This window comes from Morchella importuna (genome assembly GCF_003444635.1).
Source record: "Morchella importuna strain M04M26 chromosome Unknown Morimp01GS042, whole genome shotgun sequence".
Taxonomy (NCBI): Eukaryota; Fungi; Ascomycota; class Pezizomycetes; order Pezizales; family Morchellaceae; genus Morchella; species Morchella importuna.
In genome coordinates, this window is record NW_025763439.1 from 373,796 (window position 1) to 388,980 (window position 15,185).

Below are 15,185 nucleotides of genomic sequence, written 5' to 3' on the forward strand. Positions count from 1 at the left end.
CGAGGTAGGAGGTGAGGTAGAAGGTGAGGTAGGGGGTGAGGTAGGAGGTGAGGTAGGAGGTGAGGTAGGAGGTAGGAGGTGGATACGAAGGTGGGGATCCTCAAGATGTGATGCGTCAAATTTGACGTCATTTGCCACAACTTTACCTAACCGGGACTAGCTACAGGACATATCACATTTCAGACGAGCTAGATTAGCACCCGGTTAACAGCTAATTATAGTACTAGGACAAAAGTTTTGGTAAGTCGTGAAAATCCGGGATGGCAACCAACCTCGACGCCTCAACTCACCTATACGAGCCCAACCAAAAGTGATAACAATGACTTCAAATTTGAGGTGGAGGTACTTTAGATAGAAAATATAAATTATGTTGAATTACATCTTCGTTCATATGCCTGATTGCCATCTAATATTTGGTATACCACCCTTCTGCGTCAATTACAGCCTGTACTCTATCTACCATTGAGTGTGAAAGCCGTTGAAGGAAATCAGGCTCTATTTCCTCCCAAACTAAAGGGAGGACTTCTGCTAATCTCGCCCTCACTGCCTCGGCCCGCCTCTTGTATTTGGAATGTCTGAGTATAGGGAATGCAGTTTATCTTTCAGCCTTTTCCATACATGCTCGATAGGGTTCAGGTCAGGTGAGTATGGTGGCCATTCCTCATATTCAATGTTGTTGACCTCCAGCCAAATCATAGGGGCGTATACTTTATGTACTGGGGAATTATCTTGGACAAAGACTGGGTCTCCAATGGTTTGCTGTACCTGTGTATAGATATAACGGCAGCTATGTAGTCCGGCTAGGCAGTATATTGGAATAGGAAAAGGAGGTATTGCGCAGGGGGATTAGGATTTGTAATGGGGATTCCTATTATGTTCTTTCAGTTGCTATTATGCGAAGGTATGAGTCATCATCGGACAAGGGCATTGGATAGATAAAGGGGTGTTGTTTCGTGCCATTTCTTGTTTCCTTTACTTTCCTTTTTCTTCTCACACAACCTCTGTACCTCATACTATAAATATAACTTTGTTCTACGTCACTTCATAGGTTTCACCCTGATCCTCGATCAAGTCGAACCACCCTACAGTTCATAGCTCTGGATACCTATATACTTTGTCCTTGTCTTGGTTGTATTCCTTGGCATTATAGTCCATCGCCCATAGCCCCGTGATAATAGACAGGCCCAAAGCATGTCTCCAACAGGCGAGTGTGCACAAATTGGTCCATAGTTTTGATGATGATAGGAACAAATGTGCCACGGTTTCTCCCTCAAAAACAACCCCACACCATCAATTTCACCTCACTACTTTTTGAGTAAGGGTTAATACAATCTTTTGTCCATCTTTCCCACCAAGAACGAAACATCCATATAACCCTAGGATTCCTGCTCTTTTCTACCAAACATTCATCACTCCATATGACGGCACTCCAGTCTTCGGCAGCCCAATATCTGTGCTCAATACCCCAAGCCAGTCGTCTGACAGCATTCTCAAGTTTCAGTAGAGGTCTGCTGGCTGCTCTCCACTTCTTAACTCCTCGGGAGTGTAGGTGACGCTTTACCATACAAATTGAGACCTTGGGTGCCAGATCATCCCTTAACTCTCTAAAAGACTGGGATCTATTTTCTTTTGCAGCGGTAAAAAGTCTGTTGGGGGTCCGGGCACTCATTTTCTTAGGTCTGCCAGTAACTGGAACATTTTGGTTGAAATACGAAGGAGATAGCGACGGATGAAATTATGGACAGTTGTGTACGGGCGGGGGTGTCTGAGGCGAGGAAGAATTTTTCCGACACTTTTGAACTCATCCCAAAAGGCAGTTATCTGACCCTTTTCAAAATCAGATAACCTACCCTCTCCGTCAACCTTTTCTGTTCTGGCCATGGTATCGCTGAGTGGTAACAAGTTGGGGCGGGGTAGGGAATCCTCAAAATCATGGGGCGATGCCGTTGCCGAGTGATATTACCAAAACTTCTGTACCCCGACTGTATATATCAGTGCCTGATTGTTTGCTGATGCAATATTATGACCGTACCAGATCTATCCTCTCACATCTCTTTGGGCTCGGTTCTAAGCCTTGCACTTTCATCCCAAAACTGGGAGGCAGCAAAGCATACTGAACAGTACTCTTTTGACAAAGACTTTGCCAAGCCTACAAACAAAGTAATACCATGCATTGAGATATTTCTCAAATATTCCAGTATATTAATAACTTAGTATAACTCATTTATAGATTGTGATACTAAATTATTAAAATTTATGGATGTATTGTGGTTGTGTTCCATGGCACTAAAGGGCTATTTTTTTGCGGTCCCAAATGGGACCGAAACGTTGCTACGGTCTAAGGGATAATACTGTTCCACTTTGTTCAGTCTTAGCGCATTTTACGTACAAAATACACAATTTCAACTTCCTAAGGCTTTACAATCCAGACAGATACCGCGCGTGAGGGGACAGTCGCGCACCATAGAAATTGGCTAACGTTGATTGGTTGCAACGATTGAACACGCCCAATTTTGTTGTAATGCGCGACTGACCCGGCTGCGTGAGTGTCTACTCACCTGCGGTATTAAAATTCTGCAATGATAGAACTAAACTTCATCACTAGTACTAGAGTTCTATCATTACGCTTTTTTTTTTACGGTTTTTCGTCGCAAAGTTATAAGCCATTGACATTTCGTCGCGATCCGCTACCGTTAAGCGTGGGCGCACCATACTAGAATAGCGCAATCTATGATGTAGGTATATAGTGGAAAATTCGATAATATGTTATGATCTAGGCTAGAAGGGACGTCAGGCCCAGCAGCGTCTGAATTTCTGGATTCAGTTAACCGGTTACGAGGCCATTTGAGGACGATGTTGTAATTGCCAAGAGATCCAGGCTCGAGAGCATCGTGAGTTCTCAAATGAACCCGATATATTTGCATCATCCCCGGCGTAAGGACGATCCTGGTGATGAAGATCTTCAGAAGTGCTGCTCGACGTCGGGGATACTCCTGTCGGAAGGTGGGGTGCTATATATGTGCTCCCGGGGCTCAACTCAGGAGCTTCTTTAGCCTCCGACATGACAATTAAGATTAATTTAGCTTCAGAAAAAGAATCAAGGTTTGCTTTGACAGGTTATAGCGCAGGCCCTCAGCTAGGTAATCGAGCGCAGGGTCGAGCTGGCACTTGAGACCCATGGCTCTTGATGCCTAGCGATATTCCTTGGAATCCCGGGTGAAGTTTGCAGCGCTTTAGTTTATACGTGATACGTCCTCACAACAATATAGATGTCTAGTGATTCAAGAAAAAATCATCTCTATTATGCGTATCAGGGTCTTTGTCGCATCGAGCGTTAACTACCTCCCAGCGCCGTCTAAGTATTCCCTTCTCAACCACTAACGATTTTCCATGCAATTTTCCAGACGACTTCTCGCACGAATTTTTGGACAGAACTCTTCAGTAAATGTGTTTATGATAGATTATCATCAGTAAAGTAATCGATAATGCATCGATAATGCATCCATCATATGATTTTACACAACTCGCAACAGGTTATGCATCAATTGATGCATTTACGTGCCCGGCTTACGTGGGCAATGTATTTGATGCATTTACCGCCGTGGTAAAGGGGGCCAACGACCTCGAACCGCCAAATGTAATATTGCTTTTGCAAGCGTCCGATCACTTTTTACCCGCCGCTGTACAATAATCGCTAATACCTTCTGTCTCAGGTCTTCTCGCCTGCGGCCATACCCTGTAGGGCAGCGTAGCGGAAGATAAAGAGCCAGAGTCCTCCCCCTAGGTTTAATCAGTCAGCATCACTGCTCCACTCCTGTTAAAACTACTACTCGGTCCACGACCCGAAGTACAACTGATCAATAACCCTAACCCTAATTTGCAAATATTACAAAAATCAACTAGGTGGTGTCTAGTGACGTAATATACATGTCTGACGTGGCGCTCTAGCAAAAAGGTGTTACTTTGCACAAGCATTCTATCGCGGTGTTGGTTGATCTCACCGCTAGTCTTATAGTTAAACAGAGGGGGTTCTCTAGTTCATGTAAATATGGAAAGGTCAACATTTGAGGAATATTCCACATATGGCCTAACGGCTTGGGAACTTCAAGAATTACTGGTTTCTTCCCGCTATGGCCAATCTTCGCCAAGTGACCAACTCCCCATTTACACTAGATCATTCCTAGAATTCTAACCTTCCCATATTGACCAACGCAAGGTATATAACCACCGTGACATGACCTGCAGCTGACATTAGAAAGCATAACGCGAGCCAAGCCCACAAAAGCACAAAACGATCGGGTTGAGAATAATCCCTTTCTGCATAGGCACCGATAACAATTTCATAATCACAAAACAATGCTCAAAAGATAAATATTTCCTAGCGCCATATTAAAAGTTCACATATCGCCTGGCGTTGTATTCGCGGCGAAAGTGTACAGTGGAAGCGGCGAAGACCTGCAGCGGGGGTTGGGGTGAGAGTAGCGGAGGGGTTAGAAGGAGGGGCAGTAGGCCGCCGGGGGCGCCCAACAAGCGGTGATTAGTCTGCGGCGACTTCATTGTGCAAACTGGAGAAGGGAAAGCCATCTTACGTGGTGGTAGGCCGTGTTTCTGGATTTGTCCCTGCATTTATGTTCCTCCATGAGCCTCACGCGCAACCCAGATCCACTTTCTGTACCTGCAGTAGCGCCACGCATGACATCTTGAATCCCTGTTACACATTGAAGCGTACCTGCATTAGTCAACTCTGAAGCGCAACCAACCCCTGTCTTGCCAAGCACAGCAACCGGTACCTGCATTCGCCCCCTGCATCAACCCCACTACCATCAAATCCTGCTCAGACGCCGCCAACAAGCTGTCATAACACTGCAGTACGTCGTAGTTGTATTTCCATCCTCCTCCCCGCGTCCAGGTACGGGGAGCGTAACACATGGACTGCTATAGAGCTGTAAAACCCATGGAGGGCTCGCGGGCGGGTGATTGTGAGAAGCCTGGTATCGGGGCGAAGGCGCGGGACTCTCTGCGCTGTGAGGAATTGTGGAGTGAGAGTTGGGGTCGGGGTTGTATGAGAGCCTGCACTTACTCTGACGGATGAGAAAGCACACGAGTTACACATCGCGAGTTCAATAAACAAGCTCCAGGATGATTAAAACAACCTACGGGCACATATGATCGAACCGGCACCCATCCCACTGATAACCGCTCAGTCCCAGCATGGGTGTATACGTGCCAGGTCACCGCTGTCAGTACCGCCGCCGCCTATAACTCGGATCATATACTATCACTCGCCCACCTCTCTTCTCACCTCCCGCGTCCGCAGTGCGGTGACTAAGCCTTTACACTACATGTAGCTAGCACCTTTCTATAGTATCGGCAGCACCATCTCTCACAGCGCCAAAGAAATACGCATACTCCCCCCATCCTCAACCATATTAATAAACCCACTGATACTCAGTGAAATCCTTCCTACAATGAAGTTGATAAAATGCACTTTGCCGAAAAAAGACACGGAACAAGCAAAAAAGAGATGAAACCGAACATGTCAGGATGCCACCATCAATCCTTCCTACTATCCAGCCTGTTCCACCCTTGCCTTGTTCCTCTTGAGAAGGTACGAGGCAACGGTGGAACAATCCGGGAGCACGATGATTGCTGATTGCTTGAGGAGGAGAGAGGGAGGAGGGAAGGAAGGGTTGCGGGTTATTTATACTGGGTGGGAGTGGCGAAAGGGTCGGCGCCAAGGAAGGGCGGGCGGCGAAAATTAGGCGCTAGTGAAGGACTTGTGTGGGGCGAAAATGTGTCCGTGGAGGAATACTCCGCGGTGTTGTAGTAGTCGGTAAAACAATGGAGTTTCAAACAGCGTACCCTATACCGGTTTTATAATTATATTTCCATGTCCAGAACAATGAGAACCGTGGTTGCAGCGAGCGAAACCATACAAGTACTCCCGCGCTGTGGAGTCCTTCCGTACGATATATATTGGAAAACGGACTATTGGGGAGCGTACGGCCATAGATACACCAGCACCCCCCGAGATGTACAGTACGATGCCAGCCGTGAGGGTCAGGCGCAGCGTCGCAACGCCCCCCGAACAATCACGGGTACCAGCACAGCAACCACAATTGATCCTTTGGAGAGCTGAATTTTTGTATAGTTGTTAAATAGTAGATAAATAACAATAATTTGACATTTAATATCTTGTGTACCAACCTGCCGTGAAAAGGTTGTGGAAATCTGGTTGCGCGCGCGGCGTTGCGACGCCGCGCCTGACCCTCACGACTGGCATCGTACTGTACATGTCACAGAGCATGCCACAGTCAATGTCCTACCAAGAGACAACTAGGATGGGATTCCTGGATAGTAAGTCTCGATTACAATTGTACAATACAGGATCGAACGTTCAAATAAGAATATGGTTTATGATCGACTCTTATTCTTTCGTCTTTGTTGGTGGTAGAAGGCTCTGCCTATCTAAAAGTCTGCCGCTAATGAGCCTAACCTTGCACTCTGCGAGTTATTTCCTCCGTAGGCCGTCACCCTCCTAGGTTGTTCTTCCTCTCCTAGCACCGCCAGCCCCCCTGCTAAATAGGTTATGTCCTCATAATGTATGCTGTGAATACTCTGGTCACGGGGATAAGCATTCGAGGACATACCAAAAAGGGAAAGGACCTCCGGGGATAGCTTTTCGCATATTATACACCTGACCGATCCCATCAGGACAGGGTCAGTTACGCAAGGATTAGGCATACCGTTTATAAGTCTTTTTGCTTTTCCAGGAACCATTCTCGCCCTAGGATGGACGTCGAGCTCAGGCAAGGACAGGATAACATGACGCTCGCGAACCCCTCCCGTGGAGTAAACGTACATGAATCGGGTACTCTACTGTGACTGGTCGAGGTGTCGGTCTTTGGCGGGCTGTTACACATTGCCTCTTAGCAGCGGGCCGTTCTGCTTGAAAATATAGAGTTTGGTTTAGGTCGGATGTGTAATCAATCAGGCTGCCATTACCAACATGAACAGATGGGGCGATGCGACCCGCAACTGTGTTATTTAAGCAACTTAGCGGAAGCCATCTGGCCCGGGAGACAAGATACGTTTCAGTAGAGGGACACTACGGCACAATTTCTTGGCTACGATGAGCTTAATCTATCCGATTTGGAAGTGCAAGAATAGACCTTGTAGGGTGAAGTCGTACGCATTTCCTTTTTAGGTTTTAGCTCCCGTAATACGACCCAAAGAGGTTACTCTTTACCTGTTTAGGGGTTATGTACTAACCTGAGTACACATGGCCGAAACAGTTGGTCTTAACCTATCCAGAGTACGTTGTCGTGCAAAGCCTTGGCGGAACTGTTAGGACACGATCCAGTGGTAGCATGGCTGGATCGTGTCACGCAACCACTCATCTAGAGGAACTGGTTCTAAACCAAACTTTGTCTAGTAGTCTAATCAATCATCCATCATCTACCTCATAACCTATCAAGTCCAGGTCAAGAATACGACCAGCCTGAAAACGTTCAGTCTGCTGTTTTAGTACTCAGCGCGTTTTTCGTTGAAGGTAATTTAAGAGAAAGGGTAATTTACGTTTTCCTGCTACTATCCTACGTACGGGGTGATGTGTCCAGATCGAAAGCTAATAGCCTCCCTCATGGTCTAAATGGTATAGGCTATAATCATTCGAAATGATGCAGCCTCAACCCTGGTCTCCCTCCCGTACTTCTTTGAGAAAATATTAATGTTTGCAATTAATAGCATGATCGATGGTAGGATAATAGACCATGTTAATCCTTTTGTTAATCCAATTAAATCTACAGTTGTTTGCCAATTTCATTCTCAAATGCGGGAGTTTGCATCAATTGTAGTTTACCGTTTCGAAACCGCGCACTAGGAGCGAGGCAGAGATGCCATTAGCCAATCCTTCCTACTATCAAGCTTGTTCCACCCTTGCCTCGTTCCTCTTGAGAAGGTACGAGATAACGGTGGAACAAAAAAGAAGCACGATGATTGTGTAGGGCAGAGGGATCACCAGTCAATCCTTCCTGCTGTCCAGCCTGTCTTGAAATAGGGCGCTCGGCACGTTTCATAGTTCTGGAAGATTCTCATCATTTCATTACAGTATTTGTCATCGGTGCATGACTCACTTTCTTATTAGTCATTCTATTACTCACACGTCCATGACTCATCACATATTTCTTTTGTACTACCTTTCATTAGTATAAATACGGGGCATTCCCCCTTAGCTAGAACAATTAACACGATCAATTACTTCACTTCTCCTACATACTTTCTCTAGGTTATGAGCCCGGAGACCACTCACGCTTATACACTCTTCACCATTTTTACCACAAAGTACACTTTCTCGTTTCACTTTCAATCATGTCTGAGAGAAGCATCAAAATTCCCGCACTCCCATGCAAGCTGGATGGTCAAGGCCATTACACTGTATGGAGGGACCTTGCTACCCGCATGCTGAAAGTTCACGATCTGTGGAACTTGGTCAATGGTTCGAGCAAGCGTCCCGTGTTGACAACCACCACCACTACTGTACCTACCACGGCACCACAGGCATCAGGAAGCACTGCTGAGGCTTATTAAGACGAAGAAGAAACCTCCGACAATGCCGAAGAAATCAGCGATTGGGACAAAAAGGATAATCTCGCGGTCGTATTCCTCCAATCTAACATCGAATTCGAAGTTATTCTCACACTAACACCGGCCGACACTGCTCATCACCTCTGGACTCAACTTGAAGACAGATTCGATCGGAAAACCGTCGCCTCCCTCCACTCGCTCCTCGCTAATGTCGTCACATTACAGTACACACCCGACAAGGGTATCAAGGAACATCTAACCCAGTTCAACACTCTCTGGTCATCCCTCCTCACTAGAACTAGCAACTCTACGGACAAGACCAAAGACCCACTCGGTTACAACCTTCACCAACTCGCATCTGTCTCAGAAGCGAAGGCATCCTTCCTACTCCTCTCACTCCAGCACGAATCCCTCGAATCAGTCGTTGACAACCTGCAAACCAAGCCCAACGTCACTTTCGATGACGTCTATGAAAAGCTGTTGGATCTGGACTCACGGCGCAACAATGATTGACAGGCGGCTGGAGAAGCCTACATAATTAGGCGAGGAAACCCAGGACACGGAAAGAAAACAGAGTCAGGATGCCACGTAACAACGAAACAGGAAATCGGGACGTCACATGCACCTGTTGCACCAAGAATGGAGAATATGCAAAAGGCCACACGCACAAAAACTGCCGGAAACTCAAAGCTTTCAGAGACAAGGAGAAGTCCGCTGCATCTGGCAACCTCAACGTCGCGTCCGGTACTGCATTTCACACAAAACTCAACCTCTCTTGGATCCCTGATCTTTCTGGCCTTCCCGCACTCGAAGAAACCGATGTATTCACAATGCCGGTTGACTTCGACCTAACCAACTTCTCAGATGACACCTCGGACATTACAATGGAAGACTACTTTGGCTTTATTGCAGGACCTTCCACCACCGATAACAAGGCATGGATCTTCGACCCTGGTGCAACCAACCATATGACCGGAACGCTGGTTACCGACCCCACTCCCCACACTGGAACAGTTACTGTTGGAGGAGGTCGCAAGCTCCAGATAATCGGAATAGGCAACGTCACCATCAACGGATCACATGGCCTGATAACTCTGCAGAACGTATTCTTAATCCCCGAATTAGGCAACACCAACCTGATGTCTTGGTCTTGCATCGCTATAAAGGGATTCACTACAACTGGGACGGAATACGGCTTTACCATCTACAAACCGAATAGCAAGGAAATCATTGGGATCGCTAACGCAAATAGTACTGGTCTCTACATTTTTGAAATCAAGGAACCCTGTGCACACCTCTCTGCCGCCACCAGCTTCTATGACTGGCACCAACGGCTCGGACATCTCCCCGCTTCCTCGCTCTCACGGCTTCGCACCATGGTTGCCGACCCCAAGTCTCTCCCCACATCTGGTCACATGGAAACATGCAACACTTGTGAACTCGCTAAATCAACCAAGTCTCACCTCGCTCCCCTCACCGAACCACAATCCAAACAACCACTGGAACTAATCCACTCAGATCTGAGCGGCAAATTCTCGACTCCTTCTCTGGGTGGTTTCAGTTACTACATCACTTTCATCGACGATTACTCCAGGTACGCTCACCTCTACTTCCTTAAAAAGAAGTCAGACGCAGCAGCTGCCACGGAACGATACATCACCTACATGGAAAATCTATTGGACAAAACGGTTAAACGGTTTCGAAGCGACAATGGTGGCGAGTACATCTCCAATGACCTTCAACAATTTTTTGCCTCCAAAGGCATAAAGCATGAATTCACTGTACCTTACTCTCACGAGTCAAATGGAACATTAGAACGCTTTAACAGGACTATAGCAACAATGGCACGATCCGCCTTGCTCGACCACAACCTCCCAAAAAATCTATGGACAGAAGCGATCAACACCATGGTACACGTAAAGAACCGCCTCCCGCACAAATCACTCCCATATATGACACCATACGAAGCACCTACCGGCAAGAAACCCTTTATTGGGCACCTCCGATCCTTCGGTGAAACCATGTTCATACACATACCCGTCGAAGCACGACCAGCTGGAACAAAACTGGATGCAAGGGCTATAACGGGACAATTCTGCGGATACGGAGATTCTGAAAAAATCTGTCGCGTCTACATACCATCACAAAGGAAAGTAGTTCTCTCTCGTCATTTTAGGTTTAAAGGTACATCCGTAGGGGAAGAAATCGAAGTCAAAACAAAAACCGACACACCCCCTAAGCCAAAACAAATCGAGATCAAACAAGAACCATCTTCACGTCCGTCAACACCAAAACAACATAGAACATACGACGACGACCCAAGTGACGACGACATGATCAACCAACAAATAATGCGTGAAACCATGGAACATTTCTCCGACACTGATTCGGAAGACCACGCAAGTATAGTGGGGGCCGGCTATACGAGGCCCGCCACTGAACGTACCCCGCATGATGTTATTGAAACAGATACTGATCAACCAAGACGTAACCTAGCACGGGAACGAAAGGCTCCGGTCAGATACGGACACAACATTCAGCAGGACACTACCCTAACAGAACCAACGAACTACCACCAAGCGATCAACAGTCCTGACTCCGAAAAATGGCAGAATGCTATGAAAGTTGAACTCGACTCACTCGCAAGGAATAACACATGGAATCTGGTCAACACACCGGATCACCGCAAATTGGTCGACTGCAAATGGGTATACAAAATCAAACTCGGGCCCGACGGCAACCCCATACGGTACAAAGCCCGACTAGTCGCAAAAGGATTCTCACAGGTCCCTGGTCAAGATTTCGATCAAACTTACGCCCCCGTCACCCGATACGAATCCATCAGATTACTCCTCGCTCGCTGCCTTCAAACCGGTGGCCAATGCGACCAAATGGACGTCACAAGTGCATTTCTGTACGGCGAACTCAAGGAAGAAATCTACATGAAATCTCCTCCAGGATACCCTACTCCCGGCAAAGCATGCAAACTAATCAAATGCATCTATGGCCTCAAACAATCATCAAGGGAATGGTATGCCCGCCTCTCAAAAGCGCTAATCAAAATAGGATTCAGAAAAGCAGACTTCGACCCTTGTGTCTTCATGCACAAAACAGGGGAAGTTGTCATCGCAATATACGTGGACGATGTCCTCATCTTTTACTGGTCCGTTGAACGAAAAAACCGCGTCAGCCTCCTCCTCCACTCTGAATTCGAAATGACGGAAACTGGCACAGCCAACTGGGCACTCGGAATCCACTTGATCCACACTAAGACTGGCATCATCCTATCACAGGAAGCCTATCTCAAGCGTGTACTTATCAAGTACAGTTTCAACGAATCCAGACCTGTGGCAACACCTATCGACAACAACGTCCACCTCCAAAAAGGAACGGAAGCTGAGAAAATCGACGATCCAACAATCTATCAGTCGATAATCGGTTCACTCATGTATGCAGTAATCGGCACTAGACCCGACCTAGCCTACACCGTCACCATGCTCTCGCAATTTTCCTCCTGTCCCACCAAGGTCCATCTAGCTGCAGTCCATCGCGTCCTCCGTTACCTCAAAGGTACCCTAGATTGGTCACTCTTTTACGCCAAAACGCGAACAACTTCACTTATCGGCTACAGCGACGCAAGCTATACCTCCGACGTCGACGACCGCCGCTCATTCACCGGCTATTGCTTTATGCTAGGGGAAGCTCTCATCTCCTGGCGCTCTTATAAGCAACGATCTGTCACCACTTCCACAACAGAAGCGGAATACATGGCCCTCTCGGACACCAGTCGACAACTGATCTGGTTAAGGAATGCAATCCACGAGTTGGAACAAAAACCGAATCTCTCTTTTATTCTTCGAGGCGACAACAACAGCTCTCTCTCTTTGGCTAAAAATCCTGTCTTTCATAAAAGTTCTAAACACATTGACGTACATTTTCACTTTGTTCGGGAACGGTTTGAGTATGAATTATTTGAACTGGAATATATTTCTACGAACGAGAACGTGGCGGATTTACTTACAAAGGGATTGGATAAAAGCAAACATGTTTTATTTTCTTCTACTATTCACTGTGGCTCACGAGGGGAAGTCTTGAAATAGGGCCCTCGGCACGTTTCATAGTTCTGGAAGATTTTCATCATTTCATTACAGTATTTGTCATCGGTGCATGACTCACTTTCTTATTAGTCATTCCATTACTCACACGTCCATGACTCATCACATATTTCTTTTGTACTACCTTTCATTAGTATAAATACGGGGCATTCCCCCTTATCTAGAACAATTAACACGATCAATTACTTCACTTCTCCTAAATACTTTCTCTAGCCTGTTCCACCCTTGCCCCGTGCCTGAGAAGGTTCGAGGCAACGGTGGAACAATCCGGGAGCACCATGATTGAGGAGAAAGGAAGGAGGTGAAGGAGTGAGAGGTGGGTATTTATACTCACTTCTTTATGGAGGAGTGGTAAAAAAGCGGCGCCAAGGAAGGGCGGCTAAAATATGGTAGGGCTAGGGCTAGGTGCCTGGGCGGCGAAAGCATCAAGCGGGCTAAGGGCATTGGAGGCGAAATTATCGTACTAGGGCTAGAATACTGCCTTGTGTTGTAGCAGCCAGGAATGCGATGGAGTGGCATAAGGCTTACTGTGCATTGCTGGAACTGGTCCTATTTTCGTATTTTCACGAATATCAGAAGCGGTGACTGTAAATTAATGAATTAAACAAAAAAGAAAAACAAACCGGTGACTGCACACAAACGAGTGATATCTCATGACGCACATCCTTTTCTTTTTAATTCATTGATCGACACACCTCCGTTTAGCTGAACTCTTCCGTATGATTTTCTACCGGTGTTCAAACGCATGCGTCAATCGGTGCGTTATCCACACCACATAACGAAAGGCAGGAAAGGGCTTAGATCGTTCGCTAGCGCGCGAACTTGTCGGGAAATGTATCCGGGTCCGATTCGGTCTTGTTCATTTATCTGCCCATGTTCGTGGTGAGAGACCTTGCTTATATAGATGCCTACCACTGATGTGCCTCGCGCTCATGCACTCCGTGAACCACATTTTCCCAGGTGGTCATCCCCCCCGGCCTCTTGCGGCGCCGTCAGCTCCTCTTTCTAGCAACGTTATTAATTGTTCTCGATACTGTCGACAGTATGGTCCACTTGACATGTCCTCGATGTCATAGAAAGAAGGTGGTAGCCATGGATGCCTTCTTATAAAAAGCCACGAGACCTAAAGTAAGCAATGGTGTAATCGATACTACTGCGCTGCACGCTACTATGTAACCAGATTTGATGGTGCGGCCTGAAGTCTATTATTTTTGATGTGCGATGACACGCCATCTATCTCACAATCTCGGTTACTATTTATGCGGGGGTTTATCAATTAGGAGGTACGTACAAGTTACCACTGGGGTCAACGGTGGGTTAGCTTTTATTACCTGCAGGTAATCTATGTTTTCCTTTGTTATACTATGGCATAACACCCCACCCCCGTCTCGGACCGTCCCCGCTGCAGCCAAGCCCAGAGCCCTATGAGTATTTGGCCGGGCGCGGTCCCATAGAAAGCACACGCCTAAAAAGAAAAAAGAAAGACATAAAGCGAAGTCCACCGTTGCGCTCCCTCTGATAATACACACATACCATACAACCTCAGACTTAAAGATCCCTCCATTCAGTTCCTGCAGAATGTCGCTACCTGTCACAACACCTCCAGGAGATATGTTCACGCCCGCCCTGGACGTCGCCGCAGCTACCACTGAGGAGATCTCTCCCCTGACCCGCGCCTCCAGCGATACCGCACCCCACCTACCCATGCGCCGCCTGATAGTACCGCAGCCCATGGCCATTGCGCCCACCATGCTGAGATTCTGAGACTCACCCGCCGCCTCAAGCGCGCGGAGAAGCGAATTAGGGCCGCGGAGAAGGGTATCAAGGCCGCCGGGAAGCGCGCAAAGGCCGCCGAGAAGCGTATCAAAGCCGCCCTAAAGCCTGCCGCCACTAGCCCTCCAGATCATACAATTTTGACAAGCGTCGGTAAGTAACCATCTCCCATTCTTCATCCTCCGCCCTCCATTCTCCCTCCATCAAAACCCCCACACTAACACCACACCCCAACAGGCGCTCGGACCATCGTTTTCCGCCTTCACGGAATAGACTACGAACTCCCGAACACCACCGGTGCGGGACTCGCTGAGACGCTCCGTGTTGCACGCGTCCACTGGGCCGAGGCGAGAGACGCGGACCAGCTACGTCTTACGGGCGAGCAGGTGGCGTGGCTACATGGTGAGATTGTGGTTATTCATGGGGGAAGAATTCGGACGGGGACGGGTTGATTGATTGATTACATCATTGACGAACGGTGATGGGGTGGGAAGCGCCAATGATGATGTGTTGAAGAGGTACCATCGTAATGGGAATTATGGTTACATGCACAACATAATGATAATTGCTTAGTAATTTGCTTGTGGTTGACGATTTCTATAAGATGGATGTCGCAAACAATTCATTTCCATTCATCAATTTTGCCCTGTAAACTAATGTTTGTTATCCCCTTCCGATCCCTACCCTACCAACCATCCCCACTCGCAGCAT

The 15,185-nt window shown here is 47.3% G+C and overlaps 1 protein-coding gene across 1 annotated transcript; it reads left to right on the forward strand.

Moving 5' to 3' along the window:
- Positions 1–14,279: 14,279 nt before the first annotated feature.
- On the forward strand, positions 14,280–14,926 carry LAJ45_10166 (uncharacterized protein; the record flags this gene model as incomplete). The annotated part of the gene is made up of 3 exons (XM_046119695.1): positions 14,280–14,420; positions 14,486–14,627; positions 14,712–14,926. The coding sequence occupies 3 exons, from the start codon at positions 14,280–14,282 to the stop codon at positions 14,924–14,926; spliced, it is 498 nt and encodes a 165-aa protein (XP_045967145.1).
- Between the last annotated feature and the right edge of the window lie 259 nt (positions 14,927–15,185).